At 40.8% G+C, this 21,049-nt stretch overlaps 1 protein-coding gene across 1 annotated transcript; it reads right to left on the reverse strand.

Moving 5' to 3' along the window:
- Positions 1-12,675: 12,675 nt before the first annotated feature.
- LOC134296211 (uncharacterized) lies at positions 12,676-14,718 on the reverse strand. The gene has a single exon (XM_062970483.1). The coding sequence runs from the start codon at positions 14,503-14,505 to the stop codon at positions 12,676-12,678; it is 1,830 nt and encodes a 609-aa protein (XP_062826553.1). The 5' UTR covers positions 14,506-14,718.
- Between the last annotated feature and the right edge of the window lie 6,331 nt (positions 14,719-21,049).

A 21,049-nucleotide genomic window follows, 5' to 3' on the forward strand; every position in this document is an offset into this window, starting at 1 on the left:
TTTGCTTTGTATTGAGTAGAGGTATCATGCCCTTCAGACATCCAAATGGAGAACTTTCAGATTTATAGACTGAAAGCTCTAATAACTCTTGGCCAACATCCACTGAGATAACGGATAACATAGTATTCTAAAATGCCACTTAGCATGTAGCCGAGCTTCAGCTTTGGCAACTGAAGAAGACAGAAACTAAAAATGCATTGCGTTTGTTATGTATTTTAAAGACCTGTTGGTTAATTGCATGCTCTCCCTCTCTTTCTCTCTCTCTGGCTGGGTCTAAACTACCAGGTATCCCAAATAATAATGATTCCAGGCCAATTCTACACTGCCATCTAAAATCAAGATTATCTGCTTTGAAGTGGATCACATGGCAGTGTAGACTTGTATAATCTACTTCAAAGCAGATAATGTGGATTATCTGTTTTGATAATCTGGATTATATGGCAGTGTAGAGGGGCCATAGTGTCGCTAAACAGGTATACACAATTTTATATATATATTACTAGCTGTGCCCGGCCACGCGTTGCTGTGGCGTTGTCTGGTGGTGTTGGTGAGAAATTGTTGAGGTAGTGGTGGCATTGAATGTCTGTTGTATGGTTGTCTTTATGTTTAGTATGCACACTGAAATGGATTATATGGCAGTGTGGAGTCAAGATAATCCAGTTCAAAGTAGATAATATAAGATTCTAAATGGGTTATATAGCTGTGTGGAAGGGCCTTGAGTCTACACTGCCATATAATCCAGTTAAAATCTGTGGAAGAGGCCTAAGTGAGGCCTAACTGTGCCTGTCCCCTGGGCTGAGTAGGTTGCTAGGAGACCAAGTGGGCGGAGCTTAGCCTTCAAACTGGCAGCAATTGGATAAAAACTATTATTCCCCTCCCTCTAATTAGGACTTTATTTTTCCTTTCTTTTTGTTGTATCAACCTAGAGCCGTGAATGATGGGTTGTGTTGTCAAATTTCGAGGTTGGGGGGCCTGTAGTTTTGTTGTTTTGTCCGCTGCCCTGATGCCATCACTCTTTTATATATATAGATTTGTTTGCCTTTAAAAAAAGCATACACCCTTAACAAAATTGAAAATTCAAATAGTAGAGAGGTGTCATCAAATTACAAGTGAGGTTTACAACTTTGTGTTTCAACAATGTAAACCGGCAATTTAGCACAAAGATAACAGGTTGAACACCTTAAAATTGTAATTCAAGATGGAATTTGAGCAACTGATTAAATCGTTATTGTAGCATTTAGTCTTCAATGTGAATAGATTCATTAAGCCTTCAAAAATCACCATGGCTACAATTAACTAGTAGAGGGTATATACACCCTGAATGTATGAAGTACTTACATGCAACAGCTGCCAATTTTTTCTCTCCATGGAGCTGAATTGTCCAAGAATGTAGATGGTAAGATATCGCTGAAGAACTTAAACCTTTTGAACTACAAATTGCCCCAGCAACATTTAAAACCAATTAGTAATGGTAGCCTTTTAAAGAAGCTCTTGAACTTAGGTTGAAAAGAGTAAATAGCTGGCAGTTTCAAGATTTAAAAAAGTAATAATTCTGCCACTACACCAATTTTACACCAATAAATACTTCAGAACATCCAGTTTTATTAGATTCATTGAATAGGAAAAGAAGGTAACATAAATATTTAAAACTTGTAAAAATAACTGTTTTATTGGTCTAGTGAGAACCAATTCTTACCACTTCATCACATGTATTAAATTCCACTGACTGCTACACTTAAAATCCAGGAAGCTACTGCTCCCACTACATTCGTTTGGCTTCAAGTGTAGAAGAGAGCATTCCTTGTGTATTTTAAGCGTGGTGGCCAGCAATCTTTTTCAACGTTTCAGAAGGTGATGGGGAACTGGATTTTTTGAAATCATCTGGAAGTTTGGCCTTTTCTATAATGTAGTGGCCTTTGTTGAAAATGTGGGAAGGGAAGTTGTGGGAAGAACTAAACCACCCACCCCGGTAAGTAAGAGTTCTGCAGCCATTACCTTTTCCTCAAGGAGCAAGTTGCCAAAACAATTTCTTTCTTCTTAAAAAGCTGTTCTGGATCCCTGCCTCCCTCCCTCCCAGAGAGGGGGGGGGAGGGGGAGTTGGGAGGAAGGAACTGATCCATTGCTGTCACAGAGTCAGAGAGAGAGAGAGAGAGAGAGAGAGAGAGAGAGAGAGAGAGAGAGAGAGAGAGAGAGAGAGAGAGAGAGAGCAAGCAAGAAAGAGACAGGAGAGGAGGGGGAGGAAGGCAGCTACCATTGCTGTTAGAGAGAGAGAGAGCACAAGAGAGAGAGGAGGGAGGACTAGCCCTGCTACTTCAAAGCCTGGCTGCAATAATGCTATCAAGCAAGTATCCAGATCTTTGGGATTCAGAAGTTGGATTTCATTTTTCCCACATCTATGGCAGGCATCCTCAGAGGCAAGTGGGATTGTTATAATTGTCACATCAAGATATAATTCCTTGGAAATAAGGCCCACTGCGTTCAATCAAACTAAACACTTTCAGGGCTGTCTGGCCATTTTCCAGAAGCATTATATCATTATTATCAAAGGAAAGTGGGAATTTAGCAACTGGCCACCTTGGTTAGCATTGAATAGCCTTGAAGTTTCAAGGCTGGCTGAAATTCTGCAATGATCCAAATATCCAGATCTTTGGGATTCGGAAGCTGGGTTATATAGCAGTGCTTATGGGGCCCTAGATAATATCACTTCAAGATAAATTTCCTTGTAAATAAGGCCCACTGAGTTGAATTAAACTGTAGTGCCTTTCAGAGCTGTCTAGGCAGTGTACCAGAAGCGTTACCTCATTATTATCAGAGGCAAGAGGGAATGTTGAAACTGGCCACCTTGATTGGCATTGAATAGCCTTGCAGCTTCAAAGCTTGGCTGCAATTACACTATGATGCAAGTATCCCCTAGTAATTTGTTTGTATATGATTTTGAAAGTATTATACAGTGTATAATACTTTGTTCCCAGAGCACATACAACTAAGTTACAGAGTTATCCCCCTTCCCCATGCCAGAAATAATACTGAAATACCTAATTCTTCTTGTTTCTACCTTTCTTTCTTTCTTCCTCCCTCCTCTCTTTTAGGCAGCATGCCAAAAGGACAAACTGAATATGTTCAGAAACTTCTCAGCTCTCACATCAATACAGAGTGAGGCTGAAATTTCAAGGATATGAAAATTTCTTCCAACAAGTAATGTGGTGGGAGGGATGGTGGGCGGGGCCTCAGATCTGTAATGTGGTGAGAAATTTACTGAAGGAATGCAGAGAACATATTAAGTTGCATGGAAGTGTGGTGAAGGTAAGGATTATCTGCTCTGAACTGGATTATATGGAAGTGTAGACACAGATAACCCAGTTCAAAGCAGATATTGTGGATTATTTGCCTTGATATTCTGGATTATATGGATCTATACTACTCTTTATCCCAGGATCTGATCCCAAATTATCATCTTATTCCAGATTATCTGGCAGTATAGACTCACATAATCCAGTTTAAAGTAGATAATATGGGACTGGATTCTGGGATATAGAGTAGTATAGATCAAGACCAATTTTGTGCCATACAGGGAAGCGATTCAACATAGCTGGCAATTTTTATTGTTTGAGATGTGGCTTCCCACCAATTCGCATTGTTTTTTGGCCTATACCAAGTACTTCATCTATATGATGAATTACTTTACGTTTGTTTCATTATGGATAAATAAACATTTTGTCTGGAATCTTATACGTGCCCTGTGCTCACATAAGAACAACACAAACAACAACAACAGGTAGATGAAATCATGAAAACAGTGACAGGGTGATCCACAGCAATGGACCATAGGTCATCATGGCCCATACCTAAAATAGAGTGATGAGCATGCAGATGCACTCATACAACTATCCATGTTTTTGTCATTTGTGGGGACAGTGTCCTGGAACTGACCCTCTTGTGAATCCAGAGGGCCCACTGTAATTTGACCTAAAAAAGGGGGAAGGAATTTTATCAGTGTCCTTGCACGAGTTGAATAAATTTATCTTTGGGTTTTAAAATATGTTGGATTGCTATATGAACATGCAAGCAAAAAAGTAGTCTTGTGCCATCAAAATATTGGCACAGTAGAAATAAAAGAGATGAACCCGTGCATCTTATGTGGCTAGTCTTAAATGAGTGCATTAGGGGACAAGCAGCTTTTAGAACTTCTAATGTACCCTTGAGATATCTTTATGTAAAAAGGATTCTGGAAATGTAAATGTGCATTAATTTATATTTAACAGGTGTCTCATTTTCTACACAGATGGAAGTGATCATAAGGTAATGTGTAAACATTTAAGGCTAATTGCCTCAAAAATATTATTTAAAATGCTTTCTCCAGAAGCTGCTAGTCAAGTACAACCAAGAGGAGGTGAAAGGAAGAAGAGAACCCTCAACATGTCACACAATCTGGCTAATAGAACAAATACAAATAACATTTGTATACTCAGAAAAAAGCGACTCAAACGTTTTTCAACCTCATAGTGAGGCTTTTGTTACTGACAAATACTTCACTATTTAAGGTTGTTGTTGTTATTGTTGTTGTTGTTGTTATTGTTATTATTTATTCATTTGTATCCCGCTTTTCTCCCATGTGTGGGATTCAAAGTGGCATACAACATAAAAAAATCATACACATATATCAGACAGGAATACATGATCAATTAAAACATCATATCCCAATATAAAAACCCAATTAACATATCAAATAAAACCATTTTAAAACTTACAGCAAGCAGCATTTAAAGATATCCATAACCTCTGGCCACTGAAATTTTTTGTCAAGTATTATCAAAAAAATTTCAGACTGGCAGTGCCTATTTTCATTCGTCTGGGAAGGCCTGGCTCCACAGAAAGGTTTTAATTTGCGAATGAAAGGCCAGTAAGGAGGGGGCTGATCATACCTCGTTAGGGAGGGAGTTCCAGAGCTGTGGGGCCACCATTGAAACGGCCCTCTCTCTTGTTCCAACCAAATGCACCTACAATGGTGGTGAAACCAAGAGAAGGGCCTCTCCTGATCAGTTATCTATCTATCTATATAAAGGTAATGGACTGGGGGCCATGAAGTAAGCAATAAAACTACACATCCCAGAACCCGAAACTTGCCAACGGAACCCAGCGGCCTTGCCGCTAGGTTCCTACCACTAAACCAAACCTCTCCAACCAAATCAGAGCCCAAAAAAGCCCCAAAACCAGGAAAATTGCACAACACATGCGCTGGACACGAACTGGCACGCACTCAACACACAAACCACCCCACCCTCAACGGACGCTTGCAGGCTCGCCTTGAGAGGCGCGAGGGGACTACAGGGCCCACAAAGCAGCAGTGGCAACGGGGGCCGCCCGCCCTGTGTCGACAAAGGCAGGGAGCCGGTTCCCAAGGCGATGCCGAGGAGCTACAGAGAGGGAGCAGGCCGCAGCATCCCAAGGAAGACAGATTCCATCAGGTAGGGGCTAGCTTGGGCCCTCCCTCCCTCCAGCTATGTTTTGGACTCCAACTCCCACCATTCCTCACAGCCTCAGGACCCTTCCTTTCCCCCCCAGCTCTGTCCATGGAGGAGATTTGGGGGAAGACCTTACAAAGAGATGGGAAGCCAGCACCCCATATTTCCCCTTTTTAAAAAGAAATAGGGGGCTCACCTTCCTCTTCTTAAAAGGGCAAGGGATGCTTTGGAAAGGGAGCATTAGGAGGTGATGACTAATCCTTGGAAAAAATGGGGACCAGTGCTGGAGAAAAGGGGAGGGAGATGTGGGGTGATGTTCTCCCCTTTTTCAATCCCCCTCTTTCTATAGCTGGCCCTTTAACAGAACGGGCGTCTCAGCCTTCCCTGTCTTAAAGGGGTGAATGGTGTCCTAAAGATTACATATAGATACTGATCCAAGGATCCCATCGCATCGAGCCCTGTTTGTGGTGGCCCTGTGTTTTCGACTCCATTCCCTAGAATTCCTGTCCCTTGGACACACTGCCTAAGGCTTCTGCACAAAACAGGCATTCCAGACAGGAAAAAATCACAGCCAGCTAACACCTCCCAATAAAGGATTCTTTCATGTAGTAACAAGCCAGACCTTGAAGCTGCAGGGACGTTATTCCACAGATATATCAACCCCTTTGTGGCCCAGCTTGATTAACACTGAACAGCCTTGCAGCTTCAAATCCAGGCTGCCTCCTAGGCCACAGCAAAAAAAAATCCAGTTCAGTGTGGATTTTATACCATTGTGTAGAAGGGGCCTCATATAATCATGTTCTATGCAGATCATATAACATTGTAAATATAATATGTAATCATCACTGTGGTCTAATAAGAATACAGAACAATATAATCTCTAAAATCATTGCCTCCATATGTTAGAGCATTGTTGGAGTGACCTTTTGTAAAAGCGCTCAAGACTTGGCTGTTTGGTTGTGCATTTAAGTAAATCAGATCTAATTTGCCAAATACTCACTGTTGAATGTTTTTAGGTTGAATGTTTTTATGTTGAATGTTTTTATGTTGAATGTTTTTATATTGTGGAATGATATTTTAAATTGTAAGTCGCTCGGAGCACTCTGGTGGAGAGCGACTAATTAAGAAATAAAATGAAGTGAAGTGAAGTGAAAATCAGGACACTAAATAAACTACAACACTCAGACAACAGGGGAATTCCAGACTGGAAACAATCAGGGCCAGCTAACACCTCCCAACAAAGTATTCCCATCACGCAAATCCTCTGTTTTCTCAGGGCCACAGACCTTTTTTTTTGGGGGGGGGGCTGTGTGTGCTCAAGCACTGCATATGGATACTTCTTCATCTACACAGACAGTAGAAGCACATAAAATATCGCAAAGAACACCACTCTGAAAACAAGGGAATTCCAGACAGGAAGCAATCAGGGCCAGCTAACACCTCCCAACAAAAAATTCACTCACGGAGGAAACAGCCAGGCTTTAAAGCTGCAAGGCCATTACATGATCATTTTGCCTAATTGCAGCATTCATACTTGCCTCCAACAGACAAAAAAACCCCAATCAGAATTATTGTATATTCACAAACTTTAGGAAATAATATCCCCTGATGGCGCAGAGTGTTAAAGCACTGAGCTGCTGAACTTCTGCACCGAAAGGTCGCAGGCTTGAATTGGGGGAGTGGAGAGAGCCCCCACTGTTAGCCCCAGCTTCTGCCAACCCTTTGAGTTCTGTTAGGTGTTTTAAAAGGTGCTTTTAGGATGTTTTAAGATGTTTTTTAAAGATGTTTTAAAGATGTTTTAAGATGTTTTTAAATTGTTGATTTTAGCCGGTTCTTGTAAGCTGCCCCGAGCCCTAGGGGAGTGGCGGCATATAAGTTTGAAAAATAAATAAATAAATAAAGTTCAAAAACATGCAAATGTGAGTAGATCAATAGGTACTGCTCCTGCGGGAAGGTAACGGCGCTCCATGCAGTCATGCCACATGACCTTGGAGGAGTCTATGGACAATGCCAGCTCTTCGGCTTAGAAATGGAGATGAGCACCAACCCCCAGAGTCAGACATGACTGGACTTAATGTCAGGGGAAAACCTTTACCCTTTACCTTAACTACCACCAATTCCTTAATACTTTATTTCCCATACCACCATACTTCGCCACAGCAATGCGTGGTCGGGCACAGCTAGTAAACATACATAGCTTAAAACACATCTGAAGGATGTGGTAGTCAATTCAGAAAATGTGTTAAAATGCATACATTAAGAAGAAAAATGCCTGAAAGTGTGTATATTAAAAGTGCATGAAAAAAATTCCAACAATCTCCATGCATCTATTAAGTCTCCAAACTCAATATTTAACTTCAGTGGGACAAACAATGGGATTCTGAACAAAACATACTTAACATAAATAAAACGCACAGATTTTCACAAATAAGGAAGATAATTAGGAGAATAATACTGAGAATAATACCGTGACCAAGGGGGGGGGGGGGGGGGGAAATGTGGCTCAATTGAATTACATAAGGCTATGAAAGATGCAATAATTTTGAAAATGTTCAATGAGGGGAAACTTTTGCCGCCTTCAATATTTCTCTGGGGTCCAAAAGCTCATAGTGTCACTGTGAAACAGGTCCAAGCATGAGACCTATGTGCTGTGGGAAATGGCACTCTTTCACAGCCTGAAATTATGTGTATTTGTGAGACACCAGCAAGACATTTTCTCAGTAATGTAGCTGTCACTTCCAGCTGAGGATCATATGGCTTCATGATCTCTGATGAATAGATCCCAGTTTTGTTCATGGACTGGTGTGAAGTTAAGGGGGTCAAATTCAGATTAGTGTGAAAGTAAGCAAAACTATTTCTGAAATGTTGGGAACAATAGCTTTGTTTGATGTATAAGCCAATCTGATGTGACCTGGAAGGGAGAGAGCTTACCTCTCACCATGTGCATCAAGAAACTACTGGAATACTGCATTTTTCTTATATAAGGACATTAATAATGATGTCTGGAAGAGAAAGGTACCAGGACAGAACTTTAATTTGTGGTTGCAAACTTGTCAGCTCTTGCATACGTTCATCATTATATTTAAAGTTGGCCATTTTCAAAAAGATCTGCCAGGATTGTAGATAGATACTCTGGGAATTGAAATCTTACGTTCTTGAATGGCAAAATATAGTCATTTAGAATTTACATTTCTCATTTAGATCACTATTTCCTGCAGCCATACCTAAGGCCAATGGTATAATACTGGTCTAATGGATAAATACAAGATTTTAAATATTATCTACAAATTAGTATTTTTATGTAACATTCCATACTGAATTTTACTTAACTTTATTACTTTCCTGTTTTTCAAGAATATCACTTAAAAATTGCAGAAACACAGAGCTGGAAGAGATCACAGGGCCATCCAGTCCAACCTCTTGCCATGTAGGAATCAAAGCACTCCCAACAGATGACCATCCAGCCTCTATTTAAAAAGCTCCAAAGAAGGATGCTACCACCTTCTGAGCAGCATATTCCACTCCTGAATAGCTTCTACGATCATGATGTTCTTTCTAATATTTGATGGAATTGCTTTTCCTGTCGTTTGGATCCATTATTCCATATCCTGATCTCTGGAGCAGCAGAGATTTCATGTAGCCACCATGTAGCTGATTCACCCTTCCTTCCTGCTTTTGACTAATTTTAACACATTATTTTAAAGAGTTCTTGACAAAGTTCTACTGATACCAGAACAGATTCTAGGTTTAATGGTTCATGATGTCAAATAACGAAGATAATTAGGAGCCCTGGAATTTTCTTTCATGGGGAATTTTATTCCTCCACATATGATTCTTTTTTTCTATCTTCCTATGCAACCTGGAATGTAGCTAATTCGTTATTCCTTCCTGCTTTTGACTAATTTTAACACATTCTTTTAAAGAGTTCTTGACAAAGTTCTGCTGATTCCAGGTTTAATGGTTCCTGATTAGCATTAACCAGGAAATCATTTGGCCTGATTATTGCATACCTACTGTTTTTCAAAAATATATTCTTATCCAGTTTTGGATCAGTGAAAGCTCCACTGATCAGCAGAGGCATGCTCTCCTGTAGGAATTACATAGAGAATAGTATTATATATATTTAAAAGTTTTGCTTCATGTTGATGGGAATACACTCAAGAGCAAACATAATTCTGATACAATTGTACCAAGATGACAAAACTGAATTTAGCACTGTTTGCCAACATAATCCTCAAGATGCTTGACTCCTCCATCAGTGCTTGTTGTTGCATGGCTACAGTCATTAAATGAGGATTTTCAATTAAAAGCAAGAGGACAGCATTATGACTAAAGAGATTATAGCAGTGTAGATTGAATTGTTTTCATTCTTATAAAATACTAGCTGTGCCCGGCCACGTGTTGCTGTGGCAGTGGTATGGGAAATAAAGTATTGAGGAATTGGTGGTAGTTAAGGTAAAGGGTAAACGTTTTCCCCTGACGTTAAGTCCAGTCATGTCTGACTCTGGGGGTTGGTGCTCATCTCCATTTCTAAGCCGAAGAGCCAGCGTTGTCCGTAGACTCCTCCAAGGTCATGTGGGATGACTTCATGGAGCGCCGTTCCCTTCCCGCCAGAGCAGTACCTATTCATCTACTCTCATTTGCATTTTTTGAACTTCTGAGTTGGCAGAAGCTGGGGCTAACAGTAAGAGCTCACTCTGGACCCCCAATTCAAACCTCCGGCCTTTCAGTCCAGAAGTTCAGCAGCTCAGCGCTTTAACACGGTGCGCCATCAGGAGACATTATTTCCTAAAGGTTGTGAATATACAATATTTCTGATTGGGTTTTTTTTGTCTGTTGGAGGCAAGTATGAATGCTGCAATTAGGGAAAATGATTAATGGCCTTGCAGCTTTAAAGCCTGGCTGTTTCCTCCCTGAGTGAATTTTTTGTTGGGAGGTGTTAGCTGGCCCTGATTGTTTCCTGTCTGGAATTCCCTTGTTTTCAGAGTGGTGTTGTTTGCGATATTTTATGTGCTTCTACTGTCTGTGGCCTTGAGAAAACAGAGGATCTGCCAGACTTTGATGATGGGAATACTTTGTTGGGAGGTGTTAGCTGGCCCTGATTGTTTCCTGTGTGGAATTCCCGTTTTCAGAGTGTTGTTCTTTATTTAGTGTTCTGATTTTAGAGATTGTATAGTTCTGTTTTATTATACCACATTAATTTTTATATATTCTGATTTTAGTGTTTTTGAATACTTGGAGCCAGATTGTATTCATTTTCACGGTTGACCGCAACACAATAATAACAATAATAATAATAGTAATGATAGTAATAATAATGACTTTGGTAATACACAGTGCTTCACTCCCTTCCCAGCTTCTTTCTGGAAGAATCCTTTCTTGGGAGGTGTTAGCTGGCCCTGATTGTTTCCTTTGTGGAATTTCCAATTTCCCTGCTTTCAGAAAGTTGCCCTTTATTTACTGTCCTGGTTTTAGAGATTATATTGTTCTGCATTATTCTATCCCAGTAATTATTTCATATTAAAGTAGAATCTCACTTATCCAACATTCGCTTATACAATGTTCTGGATTATCCAACGCAGTCTGCCTTTTAGTAGTCAGTGTTTTAAATTCATTGTGATTTTTTAGTGGTAAATTTGTAAATACAGTACAGTAGAGTCTCACTTATCCAACATAAACAGGCCGGCAGAATGTTAGATAAGCAAATATGTTGGATAATAAGGAGGCATTAAGGAAAAGCCTATTAAACATCAAATTAGGTTATGATTTTACAAATGAAGCACCAAAACATCATGTTAGACAACAAATTTGGTAGAAAAAGTAGTTCAATACGCAGTAATGCTATGTAGTAATTACTGTATTTATGAATTTAGCACCAAAATATCATGATATATTGAAAACATTGACTACAAAAATGTGTTGGATAATCCAGAATGTTGGATAAGTGCGTGTTGGATAAGTGAGACTCTACTGTAATTACTGCATAGCATTACTGCGCATGGAACTACTTTTTCTGTCAAATTTGTTGTATAATATGATGTTTTGGTGCTTAATTTGTATAACTATTACCTAATTTGATGTTTAATCGGCTTTTCCTGAATCCCTTCTTATTATCCAACATATTCACTTATCCTGCTGGCCTGTTTATGTTGGATAAGTGAGACTCTACTGTATATTGATAATCTTATATTATCTGCTTAGAACTGGATTATATGAGGCCCCTTCTTCACAGCTGTATAAAATGCACACTGAAGTGGATTATATGGTAGTGTGGAGTCAAGATAATCCAGTGCAAAGCAGATAATATAAGATTATAAATGGATTATATAGCTGTGTGGAAGGGCCTTGAGTCTACACTGCCATATAATCCAGTGCAAATTAGATAATCTGTGGAAGAGACCTAAGTGAGGCCTAAGTCTGCCTGTCCTCTGGGCTGAGTCGGTTGCTAGGAAACCAAGTGGGCAGAGATTAGTCCTCTAACTGGCAGCAATTGGATAAAAACAATTATTCCTTTCCCTCTAATTAGGACGTTATTTTTCTTTTCTTTTTGTTGTATCAACCTAGAGGCGTGGATGATGGGTTGTGTTGTCAAATTTCGAGGTTGGGGGACCTGTAGTTTTGTTGTTTTGTTGGTCGCCGTGATGCCATCACTCATTTATATATATAGATAAACCAGATTAATGTTAGACCAGTTAGATATCCATTATTGCTCCTACTACCACCATGTATTTTTCAGGTTCTGTGAATCTCCAGAGGTGCCAGTTCAATCACCCCTATCCATTAGCTATGCTGAGACTTATAGCCCAATAATATTGGCAGAACCACACACTGCCGATTCCCAAAAACTTTAGTTTCTAAGTTTTAATTTTTTTCTGATTCCACAGAAGTTTAAAAAGTTATAAATCTGTTAATGAAGTCTGGCCCTCTACAACCATATTTTTCTTGGCAGAAATGCCACAGAAAATAGAAAATGCACATGGCATTTGTAATAATGAATGAATAAATTGGGTTGTTGTATGTCTTTCGGGCTGTGTGGCCATGTTCCAGAAGCATTCTCTCCTGACGTTTCGCCCACATCTATGGCAGGCATCCTCAGAGGTTGTGAGGTATGGAGAAAACTAAGCAAAGAGGTTAATATATATCTGTGGAAAGTCTAGGGTGAGAGAGGTCAGTGTGAATGTGTAGTTAATCACTTAAATTAGCATTGAAAAGCTTATCTGCTGTCTTCTTCCTGCCTCTGGGGCATCCTTTGTTTAGAGTCGTTAACTGCCCTTGGTTGATTCATGTCTGGAAACCCTCTGTTTTCAGAGTATTGCTTTTTATTTACTGTTCTGATTTTTGAGTTTTGTAATACTGGTAGCCAGATTTTGTTCATTTTCATGGTTTCTTCCTTTCTGTTGAAGTTGTCCACATGCTTGTGGATTTCAATGGCTTCTCTGTGTAGTCTGACATGATAGTTGTTAGAATGGTCCAGCATTTTTGTGTTCTCAAATAGTATTCTGTGTCCAGGCTGGTTCATCAAATGCTCTGCTATGGCTGATTTCTCTGGTTGAATTAGTCTGCAGTGCCTTTCATGTTCTTTGACTCTTGTTTGGGCGCTGCGTTTGGTGGTCCCTATGTAGACTTGTCCACAGCTGCATGGTATCCGGTAGACTCCTGCAGAAGAGAGAGGATCCCTCTTGTCCTTCGCTGACCGTAGCATTTGTTGGATTTTCTTCGTGGGTCTGTAGATAGTTTGTAGGTTGTGCTTCTTCATCAGCTTCCCTATGCGGTCAGTAGTTCCCTTGATGTATGGTAAGAACACCTTTCCTCTGGGTGGATCTTTGTCTTGACTCTCCTGGCTTGTTCTTGGCCTTGCAGCTCTTCTGATGTCTGTGGTGGAGTATCCATTGGCCTGTAGAGCCCAGTTTAGGTGGTTGAGTTCACCTTGGAGGAGGTGAGGTTCGCAGATTCTTTGTGCACGGTCTGTCAGGGCTTTGATTGTGCTCCTTTTTTGACTTGGGTGATGGTTGGAGTTTTTATGAAGGTATCTATCTGTGTGTGTAGGTTTTCTGTAAACTGTGTGGCCCAATTGTTGATTGGGTTTGCGGATGACCAGAACATCTAGAAATGGCAGTTTTCCTTCCTTTTCTTTTTCCATGGTGAATTGGATGTTTGGGTGGATGCTGTTAAGATGGTCCAGGAACTTGCTGAGTTCTTCCTCTCCATGGCTCCAAATTGTGAAGGTGTCATCTACGTATCTGAACCAAACAGTGGGCTTTTTTGGTGCTGTTTCTAGGGCCTGTTTTTCAAAGTATTCCATATAGAAATTTGCTACTACTGGGCTGAGAGGGCTCCCCATGGCCACTCCATCCTTCTGTTCATAGAATCCAGTGTCCCACTGAAAGTAGCTAGTGGTGAGGCAATGGTGAAACAGGGCTGTGATGTCTTCTGGGAAGTTTTGTTTGATTAGTGTGAGGGTGTCAGCTACTGGGACTTTGGTAAAAAGGGACACCACATCAAAGCTGATCAGGATGTCCTTGGTGCTTAGATTGAGGTTGCTGATCTTTTCTATAAAGTGTGTAGAGTCCTTGATATAATGTGCAGTGAGCCCAATGTGGGTTTGTAGCTGTGTAGCCAGAAATTTTGCCAGGTTGTAAGTCGGCGATCCAATGGCACTTACAATGGGTCTGAGTGGGATGGAGTCCTTGTGGATTTTGGGGAGTCCATAAAGCCTGGGTGGGAGGGCTTCTGATTTGCACAGCTGTTGGCGTATGTCAAAGTTAATGGAGGAGTTCTTGATTAGAGTGTTCGTTTTTCTGGTGATTTTGTTAGTGGGGTCTTGTTTCAGTTTCTTGTAAATTGTGGGATCTAGAAGTTGTCTGATTTTTTCTTTGTATTGTTTTGTTTCCATGATTACTGTGGCATTCCCCTTGTCAGCTGGAAGAATGATGATTTCAGGATCTGAGTTGAGATCTTTGATGGCCTGTCTTTCTTTTCTCGTTATGTTGCTGGGGGGGAGTTTTGCATTTCTAATCAAGAACTCCTCCATTAACTTTGACATACGCCAACAGCTGTGCAAATCAGAAGCCCTCCCACCCAGGCTTTACGGACTCCCCAAAATCCACAAGGACTCCATCCCACTCAGACCCATTGTAAGTGCCATTGGATCGCCGACTTACAACCTGGCAAAATTTCTGGCTACACAGCTACAAACCCACATTGGGCTCACTGCACATTATATCAAGGACTCTACACACTTTATAGAAAAGATCAGCAACCTCAATCTAAGCACCAAGGACATCCTGATCAGCTTTGATGTGGTGTCCCTTTTTACCAAAGTCCCAGTAGCTGACACCCTCACACTAATCAAACAAAACTTCCCAGAAGACATCACAGCCCTGTTTCACCATTGCCTCACCACTAGCTACTTTCAGTGGGACACTGGATTCTATGAACAGAAGGATGGAGTGGCCATGGGGAGCCCTCTCAGCCCAGTAGTAGCAAATTTCTATATGGAATACTTTGAAAAACAGGCCCTAGAAACAGCACCAAAAAAGCCCACTGTTTGGTTCAGATACGTAGATGACACCTTCACAATTTGGAGCCATGGAGAGGAAGAACTCAGCAAGTTCCTGGACCATCTTAACAGCATCCACCCAAACATCCAATTCACCATGGAAAAAGAAAAGGAAGGAAAACTGCCATTTCTAGATGTTCTGGTCATCCGCAAACCCAATCAACAATTGGGCCACACAGTTTACAGAAAACCTACACACACAGATAGATACCTTCATAAAAACTCCAACCATCACCCAAGTCAAAAAAGGAGCACAATCAAAGCCCTGACAGACCGTGCACAAAGAATCTGCGAACCTCACCTCCTCCAAGGTGAACTCAACCACCTAAACTGGGCTCTACAGGCCAATGGATACTCCACCACAGACATCAGAAGAGCTGCAAGGCCAAGAACAAGCCAGGAGAGTCAAGACAAAGATCCACCCAGAGGAAAGGTGTTCTTACCATACATCAAGGGAACTACTGACCGCATAGGGAAGCTGATGAAGAAGCACAACCTACAAACTATCTACAGACCCACGAAGAAAATCCAACAAATGCTACGGTCAGCGAAGGACAAGAGGGATCCTCTCTCTTCTGCAGGAGTCTACCGGATACCATGCAGCTGTGGACAAGTCTACATAGGGACCACCAAACGCAGCGCCCAAACAAGAGTCAAAGAACATGAAAGGCACTGCAGACTAATTCAACCAGAGAAATCAGCCATAGCAGAGCATTTGATGAACCAGCCTGGACACAGAATACTATTTGAGAACACAAAAATGCTGGACCATTCTAACAACTATCATGTCAGACTACACAGAGAAGCCATTGAAATCCACAAGCATGTGGACAACTTCAACAGAAAGGAAGAAACCATGAAAATGAACAAAATCTGGCTACCAGTATTACAAAACTCAAAAATCAGAACAGTAAATAAAAAGCAATACTCTGAAAACAGAGGGTTTCCAGACATGAATCAACCAAGGGCAGTTAACGACTCTAAACAAAGGATGCCCCAGAGGCAGGAAGAAGACAGCAGATAAGCTTTTCAATGCTAATTTAAGTGATTAACTACACATTCACACTGACCTCTCTCACCCTAGACTTTCCACAGATATATATTAACCTCTTTGCTTAGTTTTCTCCATACCTCACAACCTCTGAGGATGCCTGCCATAGATGTGGGCGAAACGTCAGGAGAGAATGCTTCTGGAACATGGCCACACAGCCCGAAAGACATACAACAACCCTGTGATCCCGGCCATGAAAGCCTTCGACAACACAATGAATAAATTGTTTATCAGGTAAAATAAATAATAATTCATATTTTCCACTTTATGCCTCGGAATTAGTATGCCTGGCAGAGAATGTCCTTGCTGTCTGCACAATAACAGCATGTGATGTTGGTGACATGATGGAACTGGTGTATCTTGTCACAATAATTGCTTGTTGGTACAGGAAGTCTTGGGAATAGCTTATTTGCATATTTGCATAAGATATTAATTAGGAAAAGGGGACTATGCCCTGTGCTGAGTCAGACCATTTGATCACTCCCGGTTCATACACAGATTGGCAATGGCCTTCCAGGTTTTCAGACAGTGGCCTTTTCAGGGAGATGTTGCAATCAGAGAATGTGGCACAAGCATCAACAATATTCATGGAAACAGAGTGTGTGAGAAAGAGAGAGATAAAGATTCTTCTCCTACAAAGGCGCAAATCGTTTGTACACATTTCTTTTCTGTCTCATGAGCATCAGTTTCATCATAATTCCTGTCATGAAATCAGTTAGATCCATTATGGTCAATGGAAGTCATTATTTGTTGCCAAACCATAACAAGTACAAAATTAACTTACATTTACCTTCCTGCTGTGCATTCAGCTTTCTGTTCCAGCTGCCATCCTGTTATAAATACTCAGCCCCATAACTATTCCCTTAGCTCTCAAGGAGAGCTTCATGGAGAAAATAACCCAGGGGCATTTTCTAATTATCATCCCTGAACATGTTGCAAACAGAAACACAGCAGAAATATTTCCTTATCATTGTTATCTCTCTTTTTCATTTGAGCAATTATTTGCTACTATTTGTTTAAAAGGGAAAATCCAATATATCTCAAAGTATTTTACAGTGTTAAAAAATTACATATAAAAATGAAGATGCATCAGAAGGAAATAAAACTGCAGAGTACTTCATTCACAATGATGAGGAATACCTGGCAGTCATGACAGTATGTGGGCAAAGAAGTATATTTTAGGTTGTCAGTAGAACAGTTGTATACTGGGAGTCCTCCTGTTCTCACTGGGAAGATTATTCCACATGGGTGTCATTTGAGTGAGCACCATGTTGTGACTTTGAATAGAATGATTTATCAATCACTAAAATTAAAAGATTGAAAACATTTAGATAATGTGAGTGAGAAAAACCAAATGCTTGAAAAAGAAACAGCAAACAACTTGCTGTGAATATTTTTTCTTTACAAATAGTACTTTAATCTATGTTTCCAAGTCTGTTTCCAAAATAGTTGTTATATGCCTTCAAGTTTAGAAGGGATTAGCTATTGCCTTCCTTTAAGGCCGAGGGGGTATGACTTGTCCACTCACTCAGTGAGTTTCCATAGGTGATTGGGAAGCAGAGTACTAGTTCAACGCTTAAACCACTACAACATGTTACAGTACATTACATGACAAAATTCAAGTTCTTCATTTACCAGATTGGTATTTGTTTCATGCCCAGTAGTTTAGGGAGCAGGAAAATACAGGATCCAGTCAACATGCAATTACTGGGAGAGGGGCTGTTAGTCTAACAGGGTCTACACAGTCTTTAGCCTACTTATGCAGCTGAATTTGTCTGCACATAGGAGGATCTTCTTCAACTCAGAGCCTAGGTGATTTCTGGAGTGCAGCATTGGCATATAATTCACAATAACTTCACTGTTTTTTTTAGACACATAACTAGTTGGGCATCTTATTAACCAGCAGATCTCTCATCCTGAATGGGGGATTTCACTTGACCTGAAAATCTGTACTAGTTTGTGTTGGGCAAGTGGGCTTAATAACAAAAACCCTCCTCATAAATGTAAAGCAGAGCAACTCTTCAACAGCAGTGTAATCCAGCAACAGTAGCGGTGAAAAGGAACAAAAACACACAGCCCAATGTTATATCTTCCAAAGGAAGCTTTTCTTTGTAGTAAAATAATATAGCTGGACTATTTAGAATAACAAGGCTTCTATAATACAAATAAATACATAGTAGCTTTAACACACGGAGACCTTCAAACACAGGAGCTTTAAAACACAAGGCTTCTCTCAAACAGGTTTACCTCAGACTGACGTTCACCTTACACTGACTGAGGGGTTCCCTTACTGAGGCAAAAAACAAAACAACAACAACAACATTACCACCAACAGGCTTCGGCCTATTCACTCTCCTCAGAACGGTGCTGGCTTTTGGTTCACTAACTTTAACAGGCTTCGGCCTACACTTTTGTAATCAAAAATACCCAGTTAATATTTAATATTTCTGACAGTTTGTTTGTATGCTAACATATTCTTCTCATCCCACAGTATAGAAATTCCAGTTAGCAATGTTGCAACCAGAAGATAAGTTCTGGTTGTCAGTACACAGCATAACAGATGACTCTGATCTATTCCCTGAGGAGCTCTGGCCTCTTGGCAACATACATTCCTGATGGTTGTAGTGGCTTTCCTTCTATTTAATTCTGACTTATGGTGACCCCGAAGCAAATCTAAAATGGGATTTTTATTGTCAAAATTGTTCTGAGGAGAGTTGCCTTTGTTTTCCTCTGAGACTAGAAGAGTGTGGAATACCCAAGGTGACCCAGTGGTTTCCATGGCCAAGTGGAGATTTGAACTATGATCTCCATATCTAACACTCAGACCACTGAACCACATTGGCTTTTTAATTCCATTGTTCTATTCACATTCTGTCCCTCTTAGCTGCATCCATAGTTTGTGGGTTGGCAATGGACACAACCTTCAAGGATAAAGACTGTGCATGCATATAATGTTCTGGGGCTGCTTGTTTGTATTGAAATGTCATTTCCTTAGAGTTAACTTTACACTGTAAACTTATTTGCATGGCTGAGCTGATTACTTCCTAACACAGGAGTATTCTTAGGTGGGTTTTACACCTCTCAGATTTGTGGAGTTCACCTTCTGATGAGATACTCTCATGACTTTATTGTACAAAGCTACAATCCTATGTCATTCAGGTGATCACAGATATTAGCATCTTACGGGGAATATCACTCTGGTATTGCACCCTGATGATAGGCCATTCCATGGTCCCATGACAGTACTTGACAGTAAACAGCATAACTCTGAATTGCCAGAATTCTGCTGCTTTGTAATGTGTTTTTAAATTATTTTAAACCAATTTTGCAGTTCCAGTAAAGTTTAATGAATAATAAAAATAAAGAATCTTAAAATCTTTAATTACTGGGAGGGGAGTGGGAGAGAAAAGATCATGAAGACAGTCCTGAGGCCTGATATCATTTTTGTGCCGACATGCCATCATGACTATCACCAAACTGACAGTCTTGCTTCAGTGCTGATTTTGCAGCCTTCAAGAAATAAAATTGGAAGAGTTGCCAGTTCAGTTAAAGAAGTGAAGATTTACATGAAACATTTTTATAGGAGTGCAGATTTATATAAAGCATTGTGCAGGATTGCAGATTAACATAAATTATTGGTGACATGATGGAACTGGTGCATCTTGGCATAATAACTACTTGTAGGCTTGTGCATTTCGTTGGAACCTCTGTCCCTTTCTGCTGGTTGGTAGATCCCCGTATCCATTTTCGCATGTCTCCCAAAAATGGGTGGGTAGCCAGAAAATTGTGGCTAGATCCAGCCCATTGGTGGCAATGGGGAACTTACCAGGCTTCCCTTTCTGTTCCTGGGAGCCTTTCCTTTTTTCCTTCAATGAAGCCTGGGTGTCAGCAATGGGGTTAAGAAAGCACCTTTCCCAGGAGCCTTTCCTTTTTTCCTTCAAGGGATCCTGAATGTCAGCAACGGGGTTAAGAAAGCACGCTAAAAGCTGTTTCTACTCTACAGGAGAGACGCTGCAGGCAGGTGTGCATTTTCTCTACCTGAAGCAGGTCACACAGCATTCCAAGGCATTTTAAGGAGGCCCAGGGAAAGGAAGAGTGATGACCTGGAGCTATCCTCCCTGGGCTTCCTTTAAACCCCCCCCCCCCATTTTTCTCTATTGCAGGCCTTGTCTGGAATGGGTACACTTCAATTTCCTTTCTGCTTTGGGTTTAATTCTTCCTCAAAGCTGTTTCTACTTTCTACTCTTAAGGAGAGGTAACTAGGTGGCAGTAGTTTTCAGAGAATGGTGGTTTGCAGTGGAAAAAGAAGCCAGGTGGATGGATCAGATTAGTGACCCACCCATGTGGAGTCCCTAATTTTATTATTACTTTATTGCATTCCCCTTACTCATTTCCAGTCTTCTCTAGGATGTCTCATACCACCTCATCACATTTGATGGCAGTTCCCATCACACCCGTCCATTGTTGCCATGGAGCCCGACGGCTTCCATCACACCCCATAGAAGTACTTCTGGGAAGGCTCTGTGGCCGAACTGGGGGAAAAAAATCCCTGCTGCTGCTGCAAAATAGCTGCTGGCAAAGGTGGCATCTCATCTCATTTAATCCAAATCAACAGGGACAGATGGATTCTTTACTCTTCCCCCATGTAATAAAGTAGGAGGGAAGCCTGCCTTACCTTGCCCCTCATCCCATGGTGGGAAGCATCACTATCCAGCTTCCTCTCCCCTTTACTGGGAAGGCAACACAGGAAGGCTCCCGTACTGCTGCAGCAGCAGCATGCACTTTTTCCTCTTCCTTTTTGGCATGGGGGTCTGACTGGAAGTGCCTGTATGTCATGTGAAGGGCTCTGTGTCAAAAGTGGAGGGGAAGCAGCATATGACAGGCAAATCAGTCTCTCTGATGAGAGAGAGAAATCTTAGCTATCAGGGCACAACATAATAAAAAATAACCTCACCCCACACACACACACACACACAC

This window comes from Anolis carolinensis, chromosome 2, assembly GCF_035594765.1.
Source record: "Anolis carolinensis isolate JA03-04 chromosome 2, rAnoCar3.1.pri, whole genome shotgun sequence".
Taxonomy (NCBI): Eukaryota; Metazoa; Chordata; class Lepidosauria; order Squamata; family Dactyloidae; genus Anolis; species Anolis carolinensis.

What these genes read in the sequence shown, in the direction of transcription:
- LOC134296211 (XM_062970483.1), bottom strand. Translation starts at nt 14,505, where the DNA reads ATGTCAAAGTTAATGGAGGAGTTCTTGATTAGAAATGCAAAACTCCCC.